The sequence below is a fragment of the Rhamphochromis longiceps genome, linkage group LG2 (genome assembly GCF_057381845.1).
Source record: "Rhamphochromis longiceps isolate RC_006_pf linkage group LG2, R_longiceps_female_GT1.1, whole genome shotgun sequence".
Classification (NCBI taxonomy): Eukaryota; Metazoa; Chordata; class Actinopteri; order Cichliformes; family Cichlidae; genus Rhamphochromis; species Rhamphochromis longiceps.
The window spans coordinates 8,410,562-8,437,101 of record NC_140558.1 but is presented as its reverse complement, the minus strand read 5'-3'; the positions used below and the strand labels follow the sequence as shown (position 1 = coordinate 8,437,101).

Below are 26,540 nucleotides of genomic sequence, written 5' to 3'. Positions count from 1 at the left end.
TCCCATCCTCTTTGATGGTAGTACACTGGCATAGACACAGGGGGTGGGAGTTGCTGTGCAGTTGGAGGGCCTGGTCTTGGAGCCCATAGAGACCTAATTGGTGCCCCCACCCACCGTCACCACCAATACTACTAACCCCCAGAAAACCCCATCCCCTCCTCCCCATCTCTTCTATGGTGTTTATCCACTAATTGGGCCACTTCCTGAGACAGAGGCCAAACAGGGAAGAGAGGAATGCATGGCAAAAGGCCACTCAGACAAGCTAGCGTCAGGGTTGGGGGGGTGGGGGTGGGATGGAGTGAAGAGGGGAGAGTACGGAGATATATAGGCGCAAAAGACAGCCTAAAACGGACTCTCTCTCTCTTTTCTTTTACTTGGAGGAGGGTGGAAGCACACACCCCTGTTTATGACATAACATTTCATACTCCACATGAGCACTTCCTGGCACAACAGCTCAGTAGCTAACAGTTAATAGTGAGTGCTGGCTGCATGCAAGCCTTTGTATTGCGACTTCCACCCTGCACTCTCACTACTGAACAGTGGGACTGATGGGGGGGAGAAGCACATAAGTCACTAGACTGACAAATGGGATGGTTCATGCTTGTTTTTATCCAGGTTGACCATCTATGTGCTTGGTTCTGTTTGATGTACGAGCCCTTTGAAGTTGGCCTGCAGAGTCTATTGGTGTTTTCCTGGGGTTAGAAGTTGAGCCCCTGCAGCATTTAGGTCTTTTCAGCCCAGTTAAGGGATGCCAGATGAGTATCTCCCCCCCCCCAGTCCCATGACACCGTTTTCTGTATGCTATATGTGAAGGGTTACCCGGGCCACCAGGGTGTTCTCCATTTATCAGAAAACGTGGAAGAAAACCAGAAAGGCTGCATTTCCTCAAAAAGTGGAGAAGGCCGTCTGCTTCAAACGCAGGTGGCCTGAAAACAGGTTTTAATTCTTTACAAAGTCTCCCTCCGATACGTTACCATCAGCTCTTCTGGAGTTACCAAGTTATACTAATTATACCAAAATAAGCAACGACCTAGTCTTTATGAAAATCACTAATGTAGTTTGAACCTCGTTTCAAATATTCTGTAATTCAACAACAGGCTGAGCATGAATATGCATCTCCGTGTCTGAAGATTGGGACAGTCAAAGGTATCTTTCTGACTCGTGCTGTCACAGCATGCTGTTTTATGTCACAAAACCATGAAACCACCAAGCCACAGTAAAATGTTACATTTGTTCTTTGCATAAAAAAAGTACAATGTCGTCATCTAATGCCATCGATACTTGCAATCAGATAGTTCTGAGAAGAGTGATCAGAGTGAATTTAAAGACCTGGTGATAGCACATAGGCAAAAAAAGGTCATATGGTGGCCATTTAAACAGGGAAGACTGAAATGCAGCTGGACTGGTGAGAATGACTCTGAATAAACACTCCAGACTCATCAAGAGGAGGGGAGGAGGTGGAGGTAGGGAGGGAGGCAGGGGGCCAGACACAAACCTCTTCCTGTTGTCCTAAATAGCTACAATCAAGGGAGTGTTATCTCCCCCCAAACTTCCTGCCCTATCAGCTCATGGGGACTCTGAGAACAGGGAGAGCCAGCTGGTCATAGAGCAAACATGGTGTTACATCACTGGAGGCCACTGACAAGAGACTGAATAGTGATGAAAGATGCATATTTCGGTTGCAGGCTTATCAGACATTTCTAATGACATTTTCCTAAGGCCAGAGGATCTTTAAATTCCAAGAGGATTTCAACAAATACCGTACAGTTCTCGGAGTAGAAGGAAAAAGCAGCATTAACTACATTAAAACATTCATTTGAGCATGGATTTCTATTAAATTAAACACGTTTACCAGTGAAAATTAGAGACATAAAGTAGAGTTGCTTGTGTCACTACAACATAGACCAATTTGTTTAAAAAGTACATTCATATTCTGTACAGGGATATCAAACATTTTAAAAAAGTCAGAGTGGGAGATAGAAAAAGAGAAGCCATTATGAGCACAACTGCAGGAGGTGTGTGACGTTTGGCTGCTATCCTTAGTCTATTGGCAGATGTGATCCAGTCTGCAGGTGGCGTGCAACAGCCCCGGTATTGGCCAATGGCACTCCAAAACAGGATGTCTGAAACTCCCCAGGCTTGGGACTTCCTCTCCCGGAGCGCCACGGCCTAGAGTTCAGCCAGCTCCCAGCTCAGAGGAACGCATTACAGATCTGGCACGTGAAACAGTCTGCTGCTCACAACTCAACTCAACTCAACCCCACCCCCCTCCCTTTCTCTGGCCCAATCCCCTCTCTAACAATTTTAAACTACAGAAATAGTCCCCCTGGTGCTTTTCCAGAGGAAAGAGCTCTTTTTCTATTTGCTCAGTTTGCGTCAGTGAGGGCATCAAGAGTGCACCCTTTACCCTGTTAATGAAACTAGGCCTCGGCAGCCAACGTACCAAATTAAACTCAGTGGGCCTTTCCAAAACAGCAGAAAAAACAGAGACCTTGACGTGAACCTTGATAGCCCTGACATAGACCACAAAAGACTATATTGTTCACTTGTGGATATACACATCATTTATGACTATAAAGAACACGCAGGACTCCCAAAAGAAACTTTTTAATGATCCATATTTGTGTGCATCACAAAGTGTTCTGGATCACAAACACTGGATTTTATTTATATTACCATGCGGCCACAACTTCCTGTTTGTTAAAAGATAATATGTTGCTTGCAATATCGCTGGGCTTGTAAACTGTCAATTTCTGGCAAAGGTTTGAAAGACATAAATACCACCCCCCCGTACTAGTACTTCTCTGCTGCAACTGCGCATTACTGGATAACACTAAAGGGGGAACGTTAGCTTAAAAGAGCAACTACTACTGGGGAAAAAAGGCCAATCTGAGAAGTTAGCAACATCCTCTGTCCCTTTACATAAAGGCATGATTTCTTCAGTATCTCCCTATGTGCCACCTACCCATTTGGATCCCAGTGACTTCATTAAGATGGCACGTTGATTGCCAATGTGGTTTCAATCTCACCAAAACAGTACATAAACCCCGCAGGAAATGCAGCTGGGTGACAGACTGTCCTAAAATAAAGAGAGTTAGAGAAACAAGGAGTCCGGGTGTGTATGTGGGGCTGAGGAAAATAAAACAGATGTGAGGTGACGCAAAAGAGGTGGGGGCATGATTAACGATGCCGACACTTTGAAGACAGGAATACACCTGGCGACCATCTTGTCTCCGTGGGCCCTGGACAGACGGGAATGCTTTAGTGTGTAGGAATTAGGTCCTACTCATCTCCCAGCTTTAGCACGGAACCACCGGCCAGATGGGGACTAAGCCAGGGGGATTGCAAAGGACTCAACGAATGAGACCCAACTGCTGGCTCAACCAACTGCTCTGCTGATTTGGCAGCTTACTTACAGAATGATGGATAGTATGCTAGTCTGTCAGCTAGTTCACTTCCCTTATTGACTATGATTGTGTTAAATCCAACCATACGACTGCACTAGGGAAGACTAATGAAGTGTCTTGTGTATTTTCCAGAAAGGATACTGTACACTTCCTGGCTTTGCAGATCCACAAACACCCATTGTTTTATAGTACCTTGCAAACAATAAATATCAGGCACCTGAAGGCGCTCCTGTCTGCATAATCCTAAATATACAAGCGTAAAAGCCTCGACAGGAGGATCACACACACACACACACACACATTCTTCCCAAAGCCATTTTCTATACCTAAGCACCTTGCCCAACTTTTGCACGCACCATCAAGCTGGCTCTGATGGATGACTCAGAGTTCAAAATCTTACCCACAGACTGGAGTAGTCAGGGACTGAACCATCAACCTTCCAATTGGTAAACGACCTACTCTAACTTGTGAAACTATAGCTCATGAGGTAAAGGCTTGTAAGGTGTGACAGGGAAAGTGTCAACACAAAGCTACATTTGAAGCTAAAAATGGCCTGCGGCACTATTAAACCTAATGAGTGGGTGGACGTGAAGAAGATGGGACTGTTATTGTGGCACGAACATCGTGTCTCCTCCTTAGGTTGTCTTTGTAAATAATTAGTCTGGTAGTCAAGCAACTCCACAGCAGACCCTGAGGGCTAAACAGCTAGCAGTGTTGTCATTACTATGTTCTCTTTGAAGACACCAAAGATGGAGTCTGACCATTCGCTATGCTTTTCATGCCATATCTGAAGACGCCCAGGATTGCTTCTGGTGACAAAGCACTAATAATGAATACTTTGGTGTGCTTGATGAATGCCTGGGGAGCCGAACTTTGACATGAGGCAGTTTTCGACAGGATATATGCTTCCATTCTTTGACCTGATTGAAACACAGAGATCTTATTTCACTTGGAACATATCTTGTATGTGCAATACTAGAAACACAAATACAAAGCAGACAAACTCTAAAAAAGAAACAAAGAAAGAAAGAAAGAGAGAAAAAAAGAAAGAGTGCATAAAAACAATGGCTCAAAAAACTAAAAAAGCACATACATACATATAAAGAGTAAACGAGAACTAGAAAAGTCAACAGAAAAAGATTTTTTTTTATAATATTCCAGTTTTCAGTTTTTTAAATGACACCTCAGCATTAAAAGCAATTTGCTACATGAATGAATAAAGCCTTTATCACATTAAATAATGTACTGCATTCTATAGAGTTTCTGTGCACTTTCCCTAGGCAAAAAACCCCCAAAAACTTCTCTTTGCATGAATTTGAACAAGTTTATACAGGTATCCTGACAAATTTAGTTAAATTGATGTTCAACATCCTGAAAATGAATTAAGCTACATTAAAATGTCCACACTGACACTTACAAAAACATTCAGTAATGGCAGCTGGCTGAAGAAAGAACATAGGAGAGAACAAGTAGTCCATGTACATGTGTCATGACCCGGTCTCTATAAATATACAGACGGTGGGCCAATACCCACAAAACATGCCACAAGAAAGAATGGTCCTTTGCAGCGGGTGCAGTGGAGAAGGCAGCAGCGAGAGCTGTGCTCCAAGCAGGTTCCAAATCAGCACTTGGGGAGAGCAAAACACATGTTAGCTATGTTATGGTTAGAATTAGCATCCCTGGTTTTCAGCGGATGTGGGTTTGATCCCTTTGGCCTCCAGGCTCAATCAAGTCAATCTAAAATTAGTGGGCTGCCTCTTTTTTCCGGAAGACAGATAATTCCCCGTTGATTGTGGAGAAGGAAAAACATTGAGAAAAGCAAACATGGTAAGAAATGTGGAGAGTGGGCGACTTCACAGCATGAACGCAGCACAGTTACGGTGTCTCTAAAATAGTGACAGGTGCAGTGACCAGCTGTTGCCAATAAACATATTCATACTAAAACAGGAACGGGAAAGCTTTGTGTAAACGTTTAAAGCACCAAGTATTTATCGGTGTGGGCATAATGTCTGTAATATCAGGGAAATGAATGCTAAAACTAGTTTATACGACTCAGTCACTTTGTAAATGGTAAAAATGGAGGGGTGCTGCAAGGGCAATTCCAAATGGTGCTGTAGGGTGGAAACTGCCAAGAATTTATCTGGAACTGGGCAACTCATCAATGGGCTACTGTGACTATGACCAAGGAAAAAGGACACAGTCAACTGTGTTTATATCCTTCAGCAGTGCCCCTACTCTGAACAATGTGGCAAAGCCCATACTGGCGTGAAAGGCAAATAAGGCCTTCTGGCCACTAATTACAGAGGGGCGCTGGGACCGTTAGCTCCAACTGTTTCAACATGCAAATCACATCCAACTTGGGGGCAGTTGGCTTCTTAGAACACAACTGTAAAACAAGGCCTGTTTACTTGCTTCTGATTTGCTTGAGCCCTTGCTTTTTGTGGAAATGGTACAGGGGTCAGTACTCAACAAACGTCATAAACGTAAAAAGTGAGACGTAAATGTAAGCTCTTATTTTGTAATCTGCAGGTTAAAGGTTTTGGCCAAATTAAAAGAAAAAAAAAAAGCTGCCTTCTGCGTATCTGCCTGGCTGTATTTCAACATATTTGAAAGTGAAAAACACTAAATGATACAGCCCCAAAGTAAGCATTAGTTATCACTGGACTATGAAGAGCTACACTCGCATCTCATTAGTATGCATAAAATAATACATGGGAAAAGAAAAAAGGAAAAACAGCAGCCTTGGCTGCTGATGTCATTGGATTCTCAAGTGTTTTTCTGTCTCTCAAAAAGAGGAAAACTGACACAAGAAATATGTTGTGCTGTGCTATCCTGTTTTGTACATTTCCTGAAATCCAAGGTGTAGGGTACAGGAAAAATCCAGTTCGAGAGAGAAGGTCAGCCTTCAGCATTTGAGGTCTGGAAAAACCATTAGTTGGAATGGAAGGAAAAAGATGAGGTCTAAGTTATTTCCTCTCTTTTTCCCTTTTCTCTCCATCATTTGAGAAAAAAATGGGGTGGGAGGGGTGCCTTACTCCCCTTTGAGTGTCATCGTGCTGAGAAGGAAGCCACGATAAGAGGATTCAGGACAAACTTGTATATTGTGACAGAACGGGGCAACTGAATGCTTGATATATAGGTTCTTGCTTTGCTGTCTTAGACGTCACAAAAAATGCCTAGTATCCTGAACATGTGAATGAATACCTAAGTAAAGGCTCATGTACGCTGGTTGTATAACAGCTTAAGGTGGAAAGTTCCCATGAGGTGTTAAATAATCACCTGTAAAACAATGAGAAGAATTGGAAACAGGAAGCTAAGCTTTATATAAATCTGGAGAAGGCACTGCATCACTTTGCCTTTTCAGTCAATAATAATGAAATATTTCAGGCTTTTCATGAGATTGCCAGGGAAATATATGAATGGATTTATTTGTATTATATTTTATTTGACACACTTGTCAAGTTTACGTGCAAAAGAACAAGACATATCTGCGTATCCTCATTTTACACACAAAAAAAGCACAATGACAAGTGCTCTCAGTCACTGCCAAACGAACACCATTATTCCTGAAGCATTTTACAAATACTGGCCGCTGCCTTTTGTGGGCCCACTGTTCAGAACAATCCTGTGGCTTTCCTCAGGTGCTCAACATTTCCCTGCAGCTTTCCAAAGCAAGCGTATTGGTTAACCACCCAAACCACTCGAGCATAATGCAATCTCCAATTCACAACACACAAAATGTATTGGCAGCATTCCACTGAACCTAATCCAGGAAGTGGAAACATTTCTCCAAACAGACTCTTGTTGAAAACTTCTAATGAATGGTTTCTCATCTACTCTGAATGATGTAGAGTCTTAAAGATTTTTCCAAATTTCCTCAGTTTCTCTCTCTCGTTCTTTTTTTGTTTTTGTTTTCCTCATTCCAACCTACCAACAAGAGAGAGGGGAAGACGGACAGAGCTGCCTCTGTGCACAAGGACTTTCCAAACACAGAAGGCAGCTGTGCTGGAATGTGCAAGCTCTGAAATTATGGCCCTGGCCATTGCTAAAGAAAATAAAATTGATGCAACCTGTAGAGCATGCAGCTTTTAATTAGTGGCTTCCGTCTCCTAATTGGTTGCTCTCCGTTTCCCTCCGCCTTAATTCGGGATCGGACCAATTGACCATGCTGCATTTAGTTTGCTGTGTTTGTCTTGAGAGAAACCACACACTGTAATCAAGACATAAAATGAGCATTTTCAAGGGCAGCACAAGCAAGTGGGTGCAGAAAACAGTCAACCCCATTCCTTTTCAGTTTTCCCCGTCTTTAAAGAAATACGTTTGTATGGATTGTGAGACCAACTGGAGGAAAAGCCTCTGGATTATGTTGCGAATGTTAAGTCATGCAAAAGGAAAAGGAAGAAAAAGCCCCAAACTACACTTAAATTCTTAGAGATCATAAAAAAGAAGAAAGATATTTTTATATTTTAAAACACCAACATGTAAAATGTCATTTGGAATCTTTATATACTTCTGTTTCATTATTATACAACTCCCACTGATGCTCCATTCATGTGGAAGCTGAGTCCTTATAATGGTTTCTGGAAAGTACATTAACTGAATGCAAAAGTTTACCCATTACCTAACAACTGAGTCATGTTTATTGCATGCAACAAAAGCTAACTGTGAGTAAAAACACACAGATCACAAAGCCAAAGCTTACTGTGGTATGTTTATTGCGGGGTATGTGGTCTTTAAATGGTTTTTGTATCAAAGCGTAGACGAGTAAACGCTCCCCATGTAGCTTTCCATTCAAGGTGTGTGGGTGAGTAATGAGACTCAGGTAAGCCAGAGCTGGACATCTTACTTTTGTCATATGTTGATTTGCTTGACACGTCCGAGGTGGTAAAAATGGCTTAAAAGCATCATCGGCAAAATTGCTAACACAGAAATGAGGCTATGGATGGCTGACTCCAAAATATTTTTGATTTGATAACACAAATGAAATCTTTTCCAAAACAACTACTGCTGGACTTTGAGTATACTGGAGAGATAAGCGTGGGACACAACCAGAAAAAATAAATAAATAAATGAGGACACAGGAAAAGGAGATAAAAGCTGGGAAAAGAGCAACCGTTTGGCTGCTGACGGCTTACAGCCGAGCTTCAGGGAGCAATCATTTGAGGGTCAGGGACAGGTCTGGTTGCCTGGCACTAGTGGATTCACACTCGCGCACACACACACTCCCTGTGTCATCCTCTCTCATCTTTACCATTTCCGCTAGCCAACAAACACATTTCCTTTTTACAGGGGAAACTTCAGGAAATTCAACTCTGCACAGAAAAGCTGTTTTCCACACAACAGTAATGAGAGCAGATTTGAAAAAAATTTTAAACTGAAAAATGAGTAAATGACATCAGAATTATTTAAATTACTTCTGTCACTTCTGGCATTTCCAGGCATTTATTACTTAACTGAGCGTATCTGGTATGATTGTTTGCATGTATTTCCCCATGAGCTGGAATAGCTGCAAATTGCAACAAACACATAATTCTATTTCTGCAAAGCAAAGAAGCAAAGAGCTCTGTTAAACATCTGAGAGCAAAGATAATTCCAACATCTAGCGGTGAAATAAGACACTGACAGATGTAAGCAGTGCCTAATTTATGAGGGGCAAAAAATAAAGGAGGTTAAGGGAGGTGAATGGGGAGGGGGGTACACAACTGGATATGTAATAAAGGTGATAGCGATATGTGACACAAAGACGAAAGATATGGTGCTAAAGAATTCAAAGAAAGAGTTGAAGCTTCCTCCATTCTACTTTCTTTTTGTGACCAGTAGGTTTAATGGTCAAACATCCTTCTCTCTCTCTCTCTCCTGTCTGTTTACAATTACCGTACCGCGAATGAATCTTCCACGAATGACTGCTCAACTGGCAGCCCTTACTAGCCAGGAACAAGGGAGCTATTAGCAGAGGAACTGAGGAAGGAAGGAAGAGAGGAAAGCCAAAGGGAAGGCAGTCCAGCGCAGAGGCCCAGGGAGGGAGAGGATGAGAAGGGAAGGAGGGAGGCAGGGAGAGAACAAGGGGTAAGGCTTAAAGGACAGAGGGAGGGAGATGGGGAAGCAGTGCAGAGGGATCGGTGGTCTTTAATAGCAAAGAGGGGAAGGGCAATGGTGAAGGAGGGCTCATCTCCCTGAGGCTGTTCAACAGACGTAAAGATCCAAAACAAAGAGAAAGACGACGAGGAGGTGGAAGGGACTGCTGCATCCCTCTCATCCTAACCCACCCATCTTCCCCCCACCAGCAAGAAAAGGAGATGAAAGAGATTAGTTCTGGGGTCTGCCCTGAAGGGACAGTGGACAACCTCTGAAATTATTTCATTTCTCAGGCAACAGGATTTAGAATGGGACCTCCCCATGGCCCTTTGACACGAGAAATACATGAGAGCATTTTGTGGGTGGGACATTCTCTCAACCTGCTCCACCCGCAGTTCGACCCAAGTCAAGGGTTTTTTGGGCCTAACAGTGCTTCTGGGGACATCCTGACAGTCATAATTTACTTTGACTTCAGAAATGACAAGGTGGGAAAAGAAAGCACTGTTACCCTTTTTTGGAACACCTTCTGTCTCCCCCCTCTCGTCCCCTCTCTCACACACGCACACACACAACAAGGTGCAATCCCAAACCTAAGATACAGCCAGCCTTTCACACGGTCATTCATCAAACAGAGCTGGTGAAAGAGGAAATGAGGTGACACCCTGCCATCATCCTCTTTCCGATGCATCTGCCAAGTCCTTGCAGCAGGAACACAAGGCCTCAAAGCCCTCAGACATTTTTTGTCTCACTTTATTACTGTGTCTCTGTACCTGACGTCATGGACCAGACATATTGCAGCAATTATAAAACAGAAAAAAAAACTATACTTACAATTAGAAACGGATTTATTTCCAGTTTGCAAAAGACACAGGCCACTCTTCTCCTCACTTAATGTTACATATTGAAAAGCACAATGCAAAGACAATAGATAAAAGTCACAAGCCACAGAGATAAGTGGTTTAAATCTTTCAAAACAAAAAAAGGATACTGTTGCAACACTGCTTATGTTTAAGTCAACTGGTGTTCAAAGTAATAATAATGGATTGCATTTATATAGCGCTTTTTGGGGCCCTCAAAGCGCTGTGCAATTCCACTATTCATTCACTCTTACATTCATACACTGGTGGAGGCAGCTACAGTTGTAGCCACAGCTGCCCTGGGGCAGAGTGACAGAAGCGAGGCTGCCATATCGCACCATCGGCCCCTCTGACACTTCACCAATCGCCTACTGGTGATGGGTAGGTGAAGTGTCTTGCCCAAGGACACAACGACCGAGACGGGGCTCGAACCGGCAACCTTCCGGTTACAAGATGAACCGCCAACTCTTTGAGCCACGATCGGCCTGACCAATGAAAGCTCAATCAGCACCTATAGAGCCAAACAAAACATAATGTTGTAATCCTAATATTAGCTAATTATGTCCAACACGAAAAAGAGAAGCTGTTGAGACCGTAAACCATCAAAAAGCAACCGCAAGCTAGACTAATACTAATATATTGTGGCTGCAGTATAAGGAAACAACTCCTGCTCTGACAGCCAAATGGTCATCCTCACAGAAAGGTCTGATGGGACTGATTCCATTTCATCTACAATGGGTAACCTAATCCCGATGAAGATGACTGAACCCGACAGAGGATATACATTGGGATACCATTACTCCGTTGGCCTCTCCAGTGCGCCTCTGAAATGACTGCACTAAATAATAGTCCGTTTGTTTAGCCATTCTCCTAAACAAGGCATTGGACCTGTTGAGGTGAAAGGGAAAAGAAAAGAGAGCACAAATCTGCTTTTTATCACAGGAAACCCAGGGTAGCTCCCTTAACCAAACCCCCACCTCCTCCAATCTTACACCTTATCCACTTGTAAGCGTCTCTTAATGTGGTGTTGGGATCCCCGGAGCAGAGAGCCAGGCTCAGGGGGCTTCAGCAGGGGATATTTGAAACATACAAAGAGGGTATTATTTGTTGCAACCCCCTGTTGGCCCCCTACCAGCTCCTATTTTGTATGTGGGTCTGACTGTATCCTGATGGTGGTGAATGATGACTCCTTCTTACTCCATGTTTCTTACACACGCTAGAACAAGATCAAGTAGGCTCGCCAACTTTCCAGATGGATCTATATATATATATATATATATATATATATATATATATATATATATATATATATATATATATATATATATATATATATATATAAGATGAACAGGCACATGGGTCAATACATGAGCGGGACACAGAAAGGAATTGGCAAGAATACCAGAGGCGCAAAACACCAGCTACTGGTAGACAGAACAATCAGCCGAGACTGCAAGACCAGACTGACCAACCTGTGCACTGCCTGGATTGATTACAAGAAGGCCTATGACTCAATGCCCCACAGCTGGATACTGGAATGCCTAGAATTGTACAAGATCAATGGGACCCTAAGAGCCTTCATCAGGAACTCAATGGGGATGTGGCGTACAACACTAGAGGCCAACTCCAAGCCCATAGCACAAGTCACCATCAAGTGCGGGATCTACCAAGGAGATGCTCTGTCCCCACTGCTGTTCTGCATAGGCCTGAACCCCCTCAGTGAGATCATTAACAAGACTGGCTACGGATACCGACTACGGAACGGAGCAGTTGTCAGCCACCTCCTGTACATGGATGACATCAAGCTGTATGCCAAGAGTGAACGAGACATCGATTCACTGATCCACACTACCAGGCTATACAGCAATGACATTGGAATGTCGTTCGGACTGGAGAAGTGTAGTCGGATGGTAACAAAGAGAGGGAAGGTAGTCAGAACTGAGGGGATTGAACTACCAGAAGGCAACATTGCAGACATAGAGGACAGTTACAAGTACTTGGGGATCCCACAGGCGAATGGGAACCATGAAGAGGCCGCTAGAAAAGCTGCAACCACCAAGTACCTGCAGAGGGTCAGGCAAGTCCTGAGGAGTCAGCTGAATGGTAAGAACAAGATCCGGGCCATCAACACGTACGCCCTGCCCGTGATCAGGTACCCTGCTGGGGTAATAGGCTGGCCAAAGGAGGAGATAGAAGCCACTGACATAAAGACAAGAAAGCTCCTTACCATGCATGGAGGGTTTCACCCCAAATCCAGCACCCTGAGGCTGTACGCTAAGCGGAAGGAAGGGGGCCGGGGACTGGTGAGTGTCAGCACCACAGTCCAGGATGAGACAACGAACATCCAAGAATACATTAGGAAGATGGCCCCAACTGACCGAGTGCTCAGTGAATACCTCAGGCAGCAGAAACCCAAGAAAGAGGAGGGAGACGAGGAACCATCATGGAAGGACAGGCCCCTGCACGGTATGTACCACCGGCAGATAGAGGAGGTGGCTGATATCCAGAAATCCTACCAGTGGCTGGACAAAGCTGGACTGAAAGACAGCACAGAGGCACTAATCATGGCAGCACAAGAACAAGCTCTGAGCACAAGATCCATAGAGGCTGGGGTCTATCACACCAGGCAAGACCCCAGGTGCAGGCTGTGTAAAGATGCCCCAGAGACAATCCAGCACATAACAGCAGGGTGCAAGATGCTAGCAGGCAAGGCATACATGGAACGCCATAACCAAGTGGCCGGCATAGTGTACAGGAACATCTGTGCCGAGTATAACCTGGAAGTCCCGAGGTCAAAATGGGAGATGCCCCCAAGGGTGGTGGAGAATGACCGAGCTAAGATCCTGTGGGACTTCCAGATACAGACGGACAAAATGGTGGTGGCTAACCAACCGGACATAGTGGTGGTAGACAAACAGAAGAAGACGGCTGTAGTGATCGATGTAGCGGTTCCGAATGACAGCAATATCAGGAAGAAGGAACACGAGAAGCTGGAGAAATACCAAGGGCTCAGAGAAGAGCTCGAGAGGATGTGGAGGGTGAAGGTAACGGTGGTCCCCGTGGTAATCGGAGCACTAGGTGCGGTGACTCCCAAGCTAGGCGAGTGGCTCCAGCAGATCCCGGGAATAACATCGGAGATCTCTGTCCAGAAGAGCGCAGTCCTGGGAACAGCTAAGATACTGCGCAGGACCCTCAAGCTCCCAGGCCTCTGGTAGAGGACCCGAGCTTGAAGGATAAACCGCCCGCAGGGGCGTGCTGGGTGTTTTTTTTTTATATGTATTATTGACATACTTACATATATATTGGTCTCTATATACTTTATACTTTTTTTAAATGAGATGCTTTTTACATTTAATTTTAATGCCTAAACAATGACTGTGGTGTATCTATGTGTCCATAAGATTAAATCATACTGTTGTCAGCATATTCCATTTCATGTTTCCCCAAAAAACTTCCCATAAACTTCAGTGTTTTCCTGCTGAATATTTTATTGGTGTGTGGGTGCGAGTGCCTTCTTGCAGGCAGCCTTGAAAAATGATAAACGATCCAGGAAGGCTTCCTCGAATATACATTACGCCTACTATGGTTATCAGATGCCAAAAAAGTAAGATTTTACAATTCTCTAAAGCCTTCACAGTGACAGTCGTCCTGTTTTTTGTTACAGGCAACACAGGATGCGCTTCATATCGCTGTAAGCTACCAAGCCCTGTGTGATAGCATGCATTTGCTCTGTCATGGCGAATGACACTGCATTTTTAGTCAAAGCTCTCACTGTTGGCATACCACGCTGTGCCGAGAAACTGGCCCCATTCGAAGGGACTATTTTAGATTAGTTTATTTGTCACTCAGAATTTAGCCTGGAAACACAACATAGCTTATCTTATTGCATTTAAACTAAGCTAACGTAATATGAACCTATGCATTTGGATTAGTCGGCATAACAAAAACTCAAGTAAATTTGAATCCTTGCTGAAATCACGTAGATGATGTTAGTTTGATATCTTTAAAAACATAAACAAACAAATAAATAATAAATTAATGTTAGGATGGAGCCAGATTCAATAAATGAGTGATTCTCATTCGTTTTGTTCCTTGTAGCTGACACTTGTCCAACCAGCTTGACAGAAAAATGTAGGCAGAGATTCCTTCAAAACAAATTTACTGGACAAAAAGTCTTGCGAACAAGATTCTTTCATGGTGAGTGTCCCCTTTAAATGTTGCATAAAAATTGTGAGTTTGTTTTTTCTTTTCTTAGTTTTCTTTAAGCCATCCAATCGAAGGAATTTTTTGTAATTAAAGCTGAACCACTTGTTGGTTAAAACACCAACATTCCATGGTTCCAGTTTAAATTTTCATTTTTCATAAACTACTCCTTTTATGTGGGTGCTGCAGCCTGCTGGGAACATCGACTCTTTCACTCTCATCAGAGCTGTAAAGTCACTCGTCAGAGGTTTTTAAAACTTATACAGCCGACTCATTGGCAGGAATGCAATTACAAAAAAACAAAGCACCTTAGCTAAGTTCTCAACTGAAAGATTTACCTGTTGCCTGATAGCAAAACAACAAGTCACAGCTGCACTGCAAGACAATCAGCCACAACAAAAAAGAGCATCCCTCTGACTGATCCAACCTTGCACACCGACAACTGGTTTCATAAATGTTTGCGATGTTTATCAGACACAAATAGCAGAACCTGAAAACAAACATTTACACAAGGACACGCTAGTTACTGACGGACTTGAAAGTGGCCCTTAATTGTGCGCTTATAAAGCTCACGGGTGAAGAAGAACACGGATAAACCCTTCTCTCGTGGTGTAAATTCTACAGGAAAAACAGAAAACGAACAAATGAATTACTGCACAAGACAGAAATACTAAACTGCGAAAGAGGAAAAAAAATATGCAAGCTCTTCAGCAGTGCAGCAGGAGAGGGGTTAGGAGTAGCGTTTATGAGAATAAACGAGATTTCCTGAACTGAGAGCATTCCAAGGGCGCCGGTGGTCTCGGCTTGCCAAAAGGCAAGACGACACATGCTGGAGATGTCTGCCAGGTAGCAGAGCACAAAGAGCCCTCATTTCCTCCCTACCCCTCCCTTACTCCCTCCTTTCCACCCCACGCACACCTCCCTCTCCCATCCTCATGTCTCTTTTGCTTTTGCTCAATGCCAACTGCAGGAAGAATATTTAAAAACACACACAAACCGAGATGTGTTGGATAAAAGCAATACCACAAAAAACAAGCAATGTCTCACTAAATATTTGAATTTTATGTTTGTAAGTGTGTGAATATGAGAAATATGTTGCCTTTTACCAGAAAATAAATTTTCTTTGCAGAAAACTTGCGTCTAGGCTTGGATAACCAAATTGTGGCCCTGCAGGATTTTTTCTATGTCTGGTTGGACTGGAGGCTTTTTTGTGATGATATTCTTGGATGCACACATGTGTAAGCTGACACTAATACAGCCCTTGAAGTTTGATACTTGCCTGGGGATCCTGCTCCCCCAGTGCCCAAACACACAAACACACACACACGCAGCTTCCCAGAGCTCATCCATGCCTCGGTGGTATCTCATTTCTTGTTTGCAAAGACATACTCGCACACTTTATTTTGCAGGTTAGCAGTTTTACTAACCTGCAGGTCAAAACTCTCACTCTGCATTCTCATTACCAAATCTTGGAAACGTTACCGGGACAGGAAAGAGCGATTCTCAAACAGCGAATCATACCAAAAAATAGAATAAGTGGTAAATGCAACAAAAAACCCCTTATCTCTACATGAAAACAGCATTTTGAAGCACAGCTATCAACAGCTCAGCTCGGCTTCAGTAGGACACTGAACTGTGGCAGCAGGGCTCTATTCAGAACTGTGCAGTCAGGAAAAAACAGTGAATAAGCTCTAATCCTTTAAGACAGCACCAATAGAGATTCCATCATGCTTGGCTCGTCACGAGAGGAGAGCAAAGCTTGGGAGATGATAACGTCAGGCCAACACAAAATAAAATATGGCCTGTTTTGACTGCCTGGCTTATAGTCGGTCTTTTAGCTAAGGGTAGTTTCCTGTTGAGTGGAGGCATGGCTCAGGTGGAGGTTTCTACTAAAGAAAAGGCAAAACAAAAGGTATTCACAGAGAGAAACTGAGGATCCTCCGATGCCCTGTTGTGAGGCCACATAACAAAGACTGAAATGTTTTGAGTGTTCAAGAGAGGCTTTCGATACTTAAGTGAAGAAAGCCTTAATGTACAGTCTTTATGGAAGAAGGAATTAAGAGGTATTCATAAGAGCCAACACAGAGAAGCAAAAGCACAGCATGGTTCAGACGTATGCATTTCAAAAGCTTTTCATTAGGTTACTTCACCTTTGAGTCAGATTAGCCATGAAAAAATCAAAAATAACCAGTTAAATAATTCATTTGACTGAGAGAAAAATATAATAATTCACAACAATTTGGATTTCAGATGCTGCTGATATGTTTTAAGGTAAAAAAGTTCCCTTAAAAAGGAAAACGGGCTAACAACAGAGCAAAATTGGCCTAAGGAAGCCTGTGATACCTTTAGAATCTCTGGTAAAAGAAGACATTTTCAACTGCTTCCTTATTTCCCAAAAGGTCGCCATAACGGACGGATCTGCATATTTGATTTGGCACAAATTTTATACCAGATGCCTTCCTGATGATTTCTCTGGGCTTGGAAACCACACTGAGCGCAGTGACCCCCTGAGCCCGGGTTTTGTGTCTCCTTCCTGAATTGAAACCAGGACTCTTTTATGTGCAAGGCAACCATTCAAAAGCTCCAGTATAGTTACTAAATGTACCTTGAGGTGGGTTTCCATGATTAATATGGAATTTGGCCATTCACACTTAACTGGCAGTCTAAAAATGATCAAGGGAAATATAAACATTTACGGTTTCTAGATTCGCAGAGACGATGATTTGCAGTCGGCATATCTACCACTGTCACGAATGCAGATTGCAGTTATTATTAGATAACTTATTTGATGCTTTTTCATTTCATGAGGTGGGAGATTCTACCATTTTGGTTCGCTAAACAGGTGATAACAAAAGCATAAACCAGCACAATGACCTGCACAGATGAATGGAAAGCCACAACAGACACAGAAGCACTGAATGCAGCAGAGAGGAGGAGAGGGGAGGAAAAAAAAAATCAAAGCTACACTTAACTAATGCCTGAATATTTAACAAGTGGCCCACTAATTACAGTCTGGTGGAATTCATCTGTGATTACAATTAGCAACATCCAGACTGGCTGGGAAAACACTGGCAGATGTTCAGGCTGCTCGAACTGGCGTGATGTCAAGTGTTTACTTTGTATGACTCCTGCTAAAGCCCGGTAGGCCACAGAACGGCTTAATGAATGGACTTTGATCAACATGCTCCATATACTTGGTCAAACCTAGGGCCAGGTGCACTGATATACACATGAAATGAGAATATACTTTTTCTTTTGATCTGATTACAAAATACAAATGTTTAACTTTGTGGATCTTGGATTAGAAAGGACCACAGATTCTACAAAAACATAGCTACAATTATGAATGAATAAAAAGTTACACATTTATAAGGTCAGTTACGGTACTACAAGAGCACAGAGATTCATGTGTCCTCATGTTTCCAGTGCCAGACATCATGTGGTATGACTTTTTGGACCAAATCAAAAAACTCTAGGCATAGCAGTTACATTAATTTATAGAGACAACAGTGCACAAAGCATCATCATTACATGCTTTTAAATAATATAACAAGTACACTACTCCTTCCACCCTAAGCTCATTTTTATGTGCCAAAATGTATTCTGTGTCACATAAAACATGTGACTGTTACCAGCCACAGAAGGAATTTACTTTATAACATTAAAGGCTTCTTACACGATCCTTTAAGCACCAAAGGCGTTTTAACACTTTTGAACATTTTCATTTCTTTACTTTAAAGTAGGATCGACAAGTTTTGAAAAGAATTGTCAAGAATCTTGGCCCGTGTCAGTTTTGGCCCCATCTCCTGTTCAGAAGTTACACTACAGCACAGAAGACTTTGAGAAGGAGGAGTCCGTAAACATGAGAGGGCAGAAAATCGAATACATAACGGTTAGTGACTAAAACACACTGTGATCTGGTGGGAAACAGGTTTCAAACGCTGGAAAATGTCAACAACAAAAAGGCTCGATGACAAATGGATGCCACTGACGCTGTGTACTCTACTTGTGACTCAACGGATCATTTTTGAGTCATAAATAATCTTTGGGTTTTTGTAAAATAGAAAGAGGAATCTGGTGTAGGTGGAAATTTGTAAGTTGCTGGGTGCACCAACACAATACTTATAAAATATAAATATTAAAAACACTCTCATGTCTAATAATAGCAGAAAGTGTTGACTTGTTGAAGGATAAACTCACCCACTGTAATTTCCCCTACAGTACTGAACAGCAACGTAGACATGCTGCCCTTTCAATTCTAATTCTGCTGCCTCTGTTTTGTTGTGGCCCCTTGTTCAGATAAGAGCCCAGTTGGTAACTTCTGGTCACAAACAAAGACCCATCTGCTAGCAATCTTCTCCACTGTAAGTAGCCCTGCCTCCTGATAGCATGGATAAAGCCTAGCACACATTAGGGCAAACAAATGGGCTTTTCAGTGAAACAACAGACCAACACTATCTTTCTGAGACAAAAGTAACCCATGGGTTCACAGCAAAGACAAACTGTAATGGGGAAAAAAAACTATCAAAGCATCATTTTACCGACTAGAAAAGGGGCTTCTGGTTTGTGAGTGTGTGTTTGTGTGTACAATAAACAAGATGGACAGCTGCTCGACAAACAGAGTGACAGGGGGTTCTTCCTACTAGATCAGCCTGGATAAATATTCCTGGTGGTGCTAATCAATCACCACAGCTCAGTCATAGTGGGTCAGAGGTGGGCCTGGGTGATTGGCGCAATACAAAGGAAAGAGGAAGTGGGAGAGTTTTTTTTTCTTCTTAAGCTGGAGGGGGCAACGGGGGTAGGATGGTGGTGTTTGGTGACACGTCATCATGACTGCTTTATGACATTTCTTACACAGACCCTTTTCGTGCATGTTTGGGACAAGAACAGGCTGTCCCCGTTTGTATGTTTTTTTGACAAGGTAATAATGCACATTCACTTTATTCATGCTGGGTGCTTGGGGGCATGTGGTTAGATATCTACGGAGTTAAGCATCAGGTTACGGTATAAGATTTCTGAAGGGTTTATGATTGCAGTGTACCTATGGCACATATTTAACACAGAAACATAAATCCACTGTTGGGCTTGAGAATCAAATCAACTGCAGGCATCTACAGTTTAACTCCTAATAGTGTGTAAGAAACTGTATGCAAATATTAAGATAATCTGTTGTTTTATGATGAAGAAATGCAACACATACATGACAGTTTACTGAAAGAAAACAATGGAAAATCTAAATCTAAATATAGTAATCAATAAATTGGTCTTGGGTTAGGTAATTTCATAAGTAGCAGTAAGTAAGGCTGATTTAAACGTGTTAATGTCAACATATTTCTATACTAACCTCCTAGGACCTGGCATCCACATATGTGGACATCACATTTTGGGTTATTTAGACCAAAATACTCAAACACCCACTTACCAGGACATTATACTGCTTCTGTTCTATCTAAATTTAAACAAATGTTCTCATATGTGGAGCTCATTTTTCTTAGAAACAAAAATTAGGTAAAAAAAAATAAAAAAATAAAAATATCTGGTAATTCTTTGTTTTTCATTCTTCAGGTCAAATATCCCAATCAGCTCAAATATCAAAGAGAAATAAAAAATGCATGCCGTGGAAGAGTTCGGGTCTTAGGAGGTTAATTTAAGTGAAATCATAAATCGTGGATCATTACAATCAGGTGTAAACTTACATTTTGTTTGACAACATGCTTTGATTATGCCATCATGACATGATATGCTAGAATCCTGCGTCCCATTTGCCTCGGAGCTCGGAGGGACATCACTCCCAAGTAAGGAAAAAGCAAAGAAAATCAGGATTTATTTTACTCCTTAGCAAAGTAAATCCATCCATTTGTGCATCTCAGAGCATCACTCTAAGAGCATTTTTAAGGAAAGAAATGACAATTTCATTTTTCCCAAAAGAGCTGATAAGAACCATGTGGGAATCTATATTTAAATGATTATATTTTTGCTAAACTGCCTCCTCAATATACACTTACCAAAGATGTGTTGCAGGTCTTTAACTGACTAAATGAAAAACATTATTTACACAGACATTAAATGGAGAGCACTAAAACAACCGGATAAAAAAACTAAAACCTAAAATGTTGTGTAGGAGCTGTTGAGAGATGGACAACAGCCCTGCTCCTTTCGAGCTAAAATAAACACCACTTTCCCCACTCTCTTTCTCTCGCCATCCCACTCAATCTGTCTGTCAAACAGCTGAGGCCCCCAGGAGGCCTCCACTGCACCTCTAACAGCCCACAATAACTTCATTGACACCAAGGCGTCCCATTAATCTTCATTTGTCCTATCATATCCTGCCATTGGCATGGAAATGTCTGCCCATCTCCGGCTTGAAGTGACAGACAGCGCCGGTGGTGGCGAATGAGCGGTAAAGAAGGGTAGGGTGTTAAAAAAGTAAGGGGTGAATGTGGGGTGCCTGTCTGTCCATTTGGCAGCTTCCGTTCCTCATTCAGATGACTTGAACCTATGAAAACACACACGTTACACATGCAAGCACGCACACACACTGTGTCGGGGGATACTGCCAGCAGGAGGTAATCTGATTTCTCAGCTGCACGGGGGACCACTTCCTGAGAGGGAGGCCAGCTTGTACAAGGACGCCTGGGGTTTCCCATCTGTGCACCCAGGGGCTTGATTCCCCCCCCCCCCCCCCCTTTTTTTTTAAATCTTTCTTTCTTTTAGACACACACATACACACTCTCACAGTTCTATGCTTAGTATGTTTCTTTAGCAGTGATACCACTAAAAAGCGTCTGAATTGAGACTGCAATCAGTTGTTGCTGAAATTTATTTTGGTTTTACCATCACCATAGTGATGGATCAATTTTCCACAAGTGGGCTGTTTGAGCAGCATGTTATCAAAAAGTCCTTACCAGTTTATAACAACTAATCAATATATAAAAAAGTGTATTGATCTGTTGATCCGTTGCTGGTTGGAGGAACAACAGCTTTATGTAATTTTCTTCCTGTTTACTTAATTCAGCAATATTTTAATGCTTGCCATGTTAAATTAGGACGTGATACCGTCTTTTAAAATGTGTAACATCAAAGTATTTTTTAAACTCAATATCGGAGGACACCCTACCGCAAAAAAAGCAGAAGAAAAACTGAGAAAGGGCTGCCTGTGCAGAAGCTTACAGAGCACGGCGACATTCTCCTTTCCTGTGTCCTTCTTGACAAGGCACAGGCTCAGTCTTTGATCAGCACTCAGGAAATTTCATTAAAACAGAGATGGGTGGATACCAAACACAGGTTTTGTGGAGAAAAGAGAAAGGAGGAGATAAAAACAGAGGGAGGCTAAGGGAGAAAAGACGGGAGTATGATCTTCAAATTGTCAAGGAGAGGAAGTAGAAATGACAATGAGACAAATGTTTGACCTTTACTGAGTTTTAAATGAAGCAAATTAAACGTAAAGGTAAAGCGGTTGTAGATGTTTAGCGGCTTGGCTTGAGCTCCCAATCACTAATGCTCCCAATCCCCGGAGGCTAAAATGAAACGAAGAATTTATTATATTTGATGACCTCATCATATTACAGCCTAATTTCTAATCAGATATGTGAATTGGTTTGGGTCAGAAAGAGGACAAAAAAAAATGCTTTGGCAGCAGTTATTCCACTAAAGTAAACTAAAAGGGTAGAAGCATGAAGGTAGATCGAGTTACTTAGAACAATTTATTATGGATGCAACTGAAACCATATAAAGTGCACCACGACGTACTAATGGCATCAGCATCCGAAGAGCAAGTCACAGAAGACGGAGCGGGGCAAGCGGCCTTTAACCTTATCAATCACGTACAACAAAGTAAGGGAGGGAGAGGAGTAGACAAGGGAGACAAACTAAACATCTCCTCAAGCTTATCAATCATGGACCAAAGAGGAGGATGGAGAGATGAAGACAGAGAGCCGGCGTCTGTTTACCTTATCGATCATGTCAGGCCGGTTGGTGGCAGCCAGAACGGTGACGTCTCTGAGCTGCTCGATGCCGTCCATCTCTGTCAGGAGCTGAGCCAGGACCCGGTCCCCCACACCACTGGAACCAGAGGAGCTGAAGGCATGGAGAAGCACAGAAGATAGATGAGCGAAAGAAGATGGAAAAGAGAGAAGAAAGCGATGTGTGGCTGGATGATTAAATGGATAACGGAGACAGGAAAGGACGTATATAAATTACCTCGAATCGGGTGAAAAACTTAATTATTGAATTACTGAGTGTTAAGTGAAGTACAGCTAAATGATGGATGGGAAGGGAGGAAGAACACCATGACCTGTAAAGGTATGAACGTGGAAAGGAGGAAATGCACAGAAAAGAAATACTCGGAGCAATGAGAGTAAAGGATAAGGGATAATGAAGTTACATGCGTGATGGATGAATGGGAAGATAAATGATCCAGATATGTAGAAGAATTCATCCTTTTTCTCTCAGGAGTGCGGTACAACACATGCTGAAAAACTTTATCATCCATCACAATATTTACAATTCTACATAATCAGGAAAATTTGCCAGTTCTTGAGTACTTGAAGGGAACATTTGACATTCGGCAAGCAGACACTTTCATTAGCACAATACTTCTTTCAAAAAAACTGGCAGCAAAAGCGAGCTCTCTTGCCAATGACGTATTAAACTGAACTCAAAACAAGGCAGCAGAAAACAGGCAATCCCTCTATAATAAAGCAGCTCTTCTTTGGTTGTTAAATACGTCCCTTTGTTTGGACTTGTGAATATCTTGCCTCACCTGAAGTCAATGTGATGAAGAAGCGAAAGCCGATCTATGCAAATATTTCATGTAATTCAAAGGTAAACCAAAGTATTGAGATGCTCTACTGAAAATGAGTCAGAGAAGGGTAAAAGAAGGAAAGACAGGCTGTTCCCTTTCACCTAAATGGAGCAAAATTTAAAGATTGAGCAGCTTCCAAATGTTAAAGGGGTCAGTGAATGAGTAAGGTCAGCCATCTGAGGCTACCTGAACATCCAGGAACAGTTTTTACCAAACAAAACTTTATACATTGCAGTGACGGACCACTTCGTCCATTGCAACAGTGGGACAGAAGAACTGCATAATAGCAAATCGACAGCTGTATCGTAAAAAACAAAAAAAGCTCATCGTTGCATTAGTCACTGCATAACAAGGTGGTTATTTTCCATAACACAGTGCAGACAGCTATCCCTCCAAGCTCAAACACACACACACACAGTCTCTGTTGACAGGGCCAGCGGAAGTGCCAGACGTCATTAGCACAGACAAGGCTGCAGAGGAACACAAAAGAGCTCTGTCGCTGAGATATGAAGGGAGACAGAAAAGGGGGTGGGGGGAAGGGGGAGAGACAAAGTTTGGGCGAGGGGAGATGCCAAGGAAGCTGCAATGAATTGGGATGGCAGCTTGAAGAGAAAAGTAGCAAAGGCGCAAGATGAGAAAAGTTATCATGGGAAAATAAACAGAAAAAAGTCATGAGGAGGAGAAAAAGAGAAACTGAACAAAAAACAAGCTGAGGATGGGACGATAAAAACAAAACAGAGAAAAAAAAAGGAAAACAGAAATAAAAAGGAAAGCATTAAAAGGTGCTATTATGTGGGAAAAAACTTATCAGAAGTAAAACCAATCACTCTCTGCTTCTCAAATTTGGCCTCTGTTTCCGTCTTTCTTCAATTTTCTTCATTTCATTTCACCAGTTTAGACTCGTGGCAGGTAGGCTGACAGATTTACAGGTGTTTGTCCTGCCTCGAAAAGAAAAACGCAATCTCTCACACACGCACGGGCTCACAATCCGGCAGAGACTGTCTGGTTGTGTCAACAGTTTTAAATTCTTGCCGGCATGCGCGAGGCACTTCATTGATTAAACATGGCAGGAAGTGAACACCAATAAATAACCTTTACAGATCAGCGCTAAGTGCATTTTTAAAACAGTGAGTGGGCTCAAGGCACACATCCAGGCAAACGTCGATCGTTGCCACCTCACAGTTGGTTCTCGTTGAGATCAATCACAAAATTGGACATGGAGATAATGAGAAAGCCAGGCTCAATCATATCGTAAGAGCCAAAATGCTCGTCAGTCCCGCTGGCAAATGGATGAATCAAAGTTGCAATAGTATATCCTGTATGCTGATTGCAGCGCAAGAGCCAAGACTGCATTATAAGTCACAAGCTCTAAAGCTCAGCCTAGTGAAAGGCCTAGCTTATCAAGTCTAAGACTAAGGTCAAGGGAATATAAGATGTTAAAAATTCAACATCTCATGAGCGGAAGCCCGTTAACAAAAGTACAGTTATCAAAATATGTTTTGTCTTAGAAGCAGAATGTGATGCTTTGACAAAGGGCCCACTCACAAAGGTTACAAAGACTGCCCATTGGCCTTTCTCTGCTCCTTCCTACAACTTAGTTTCATCGGTTGGTTTAACCAGGAAGCTTGCTGCATATTTGGCCTTCCCCATCTGCTGTGGAAGGGCACAATGAAGTGTTTGTGCGCCTCCGGCCTGTGTCCTCTGTCCGCCCCCCCTCCCTCCCCCTCGTCCTCTTTCCTTTAAGCCACAGATGTTCCCAGTGCCATCCCACTAAAGCTCCTCCAGACAAGACTGTGTTCTGTGTTCACCGGGAGTGAAAAGCCGCAGAAGTTTGAGGAGACACGACGAGAACTGAGTGGCTGGCTTGGATAGTGCAGTCATGCAGACTTCCTGGGATGTTTGCGCTAACCCTCATATGAATTAACTGTGAGATCTGCGGGGGGTCAAAGATTAAGGCTGGTGAACTAAAGCCGACCACAGTGATGATTGTGCATCATCATGACTGGACAAGGAATGAACAGAGCAGAGGAGGAAAGGGGGGGGGGGGATTATTATGTACGAAGACTATGAAAAGAACATACTGTACCTTCCTCTTTCACTTGCGAGAGCATCAATCTCGTCAAAGAAGACGATGGAGGGAGCGACGGCCCTCGCCTTCCGAAACACCTGCGAGCAGCGTCAGCAACAATAGAAAAGAGGAAAACAGGACAAATGTTTAACCGGACTTGTGAATCACTCCCAACCAGAAGTGCGCACAAACATACAGAGGAAATACAACACTCATTAATGCCATGAATTACATCTCAGGTCATCCTTTCATTGCGTAAACAACCAAAAATATCCAGAGCATGGACGGAGGAAATAAAGAGGCCAGGAAATCAACTCAGTTTGCATAACTTTCTGCTTACACAACTTATATATATACGTATATGTAAATGATAAAAAACAAGGATGTTAAATGCACATACCTCTCTCACAGCTCGTTCAGATTCCCCAACATATTTACTCAGTAATTCTGGGCCCTGAAAGAAAAGTTTAAAGCGATTTAAAGTTATTCAAGCTAGTCTAAAACGTGACATATTTACAACCTGAAATGCTAAATTATATTAACTAATACTCAAAACACTTTGATGTGGGTTTTATTCTGTCCAGAAAGAATTCATTTGCCTTAATTACTAGCACCTTTATGACTAATCATTCCTTTTTTATCCTGAAGCTTCATCTGGAGGCAGTCCTGTTAGCATAGCTGTTTAAACTGTGACCACACAGCAGCTGCTTCTTTGTCACATCTTTTGCAGGCTACAAAGAGCCCGGTGAAAAACAAACAATGATAATACAGCGTAAGAATGTTACAGATTACAGCAGTGCGTGCACGTGTGTGTGAGTGCGTACCTCCACAGTACTCTTTCGATGTTTACTGGACACTGTGTACTGCTTTATGCAACACCTGTGGTTCACTTGGCAAATAAACAGTACTGTTTGCTGCTGCGGCCTCCCTTGTTACTGTTAGTACAATAGTGCTACCAGTACCTACTATGAACGCCACGATAACTGTAGCTGGCATCACAACCTACCAAATTAAATCTCGGGCTCATTCTCACAGATAAAATTTAAGGTTTGTAACCAAAACCAAACACTGCATTGGCTCAGCCAGATCAAAACTGTGTGCAGGACAGCAGCCAAATTTGTCAAGGT

At 42.6% G+C, this 26,540-nt stretch overlaps 1 protein-coding gene across 1 annotated transcript in view; it reads right to left on the bottom strand.

Annotated features, from left to right (window-relative positions):
- The window catches only part of afg2a (AAA ATPase AFG2A), a 110,207-nt gene that overhangs the window by 49,967 nt on the left and 33,700 nt on the right, over window positions 1–26,540 (bottom strand). The window contains exons 13-15 of the mRNA XM_085416748.1: window positions 25,814–25,867; window positions 25,432–25,511; window positions 22,492–22,618 (exon numbers count right to left, since the gene is read on the bottom strand). Of these exons, the coding sequence (XP_085272874.1) occupies window positions 22,492–22,618; window positions 25,432–25,511; window positions 25,814–25,867 (261 nt within the window). The remainder of the gene's footprint in view (window positions 1–22,491; window positions 22,619–25,431; window positions 25,512–25,813; window positions 25,868–26,540) is intronic.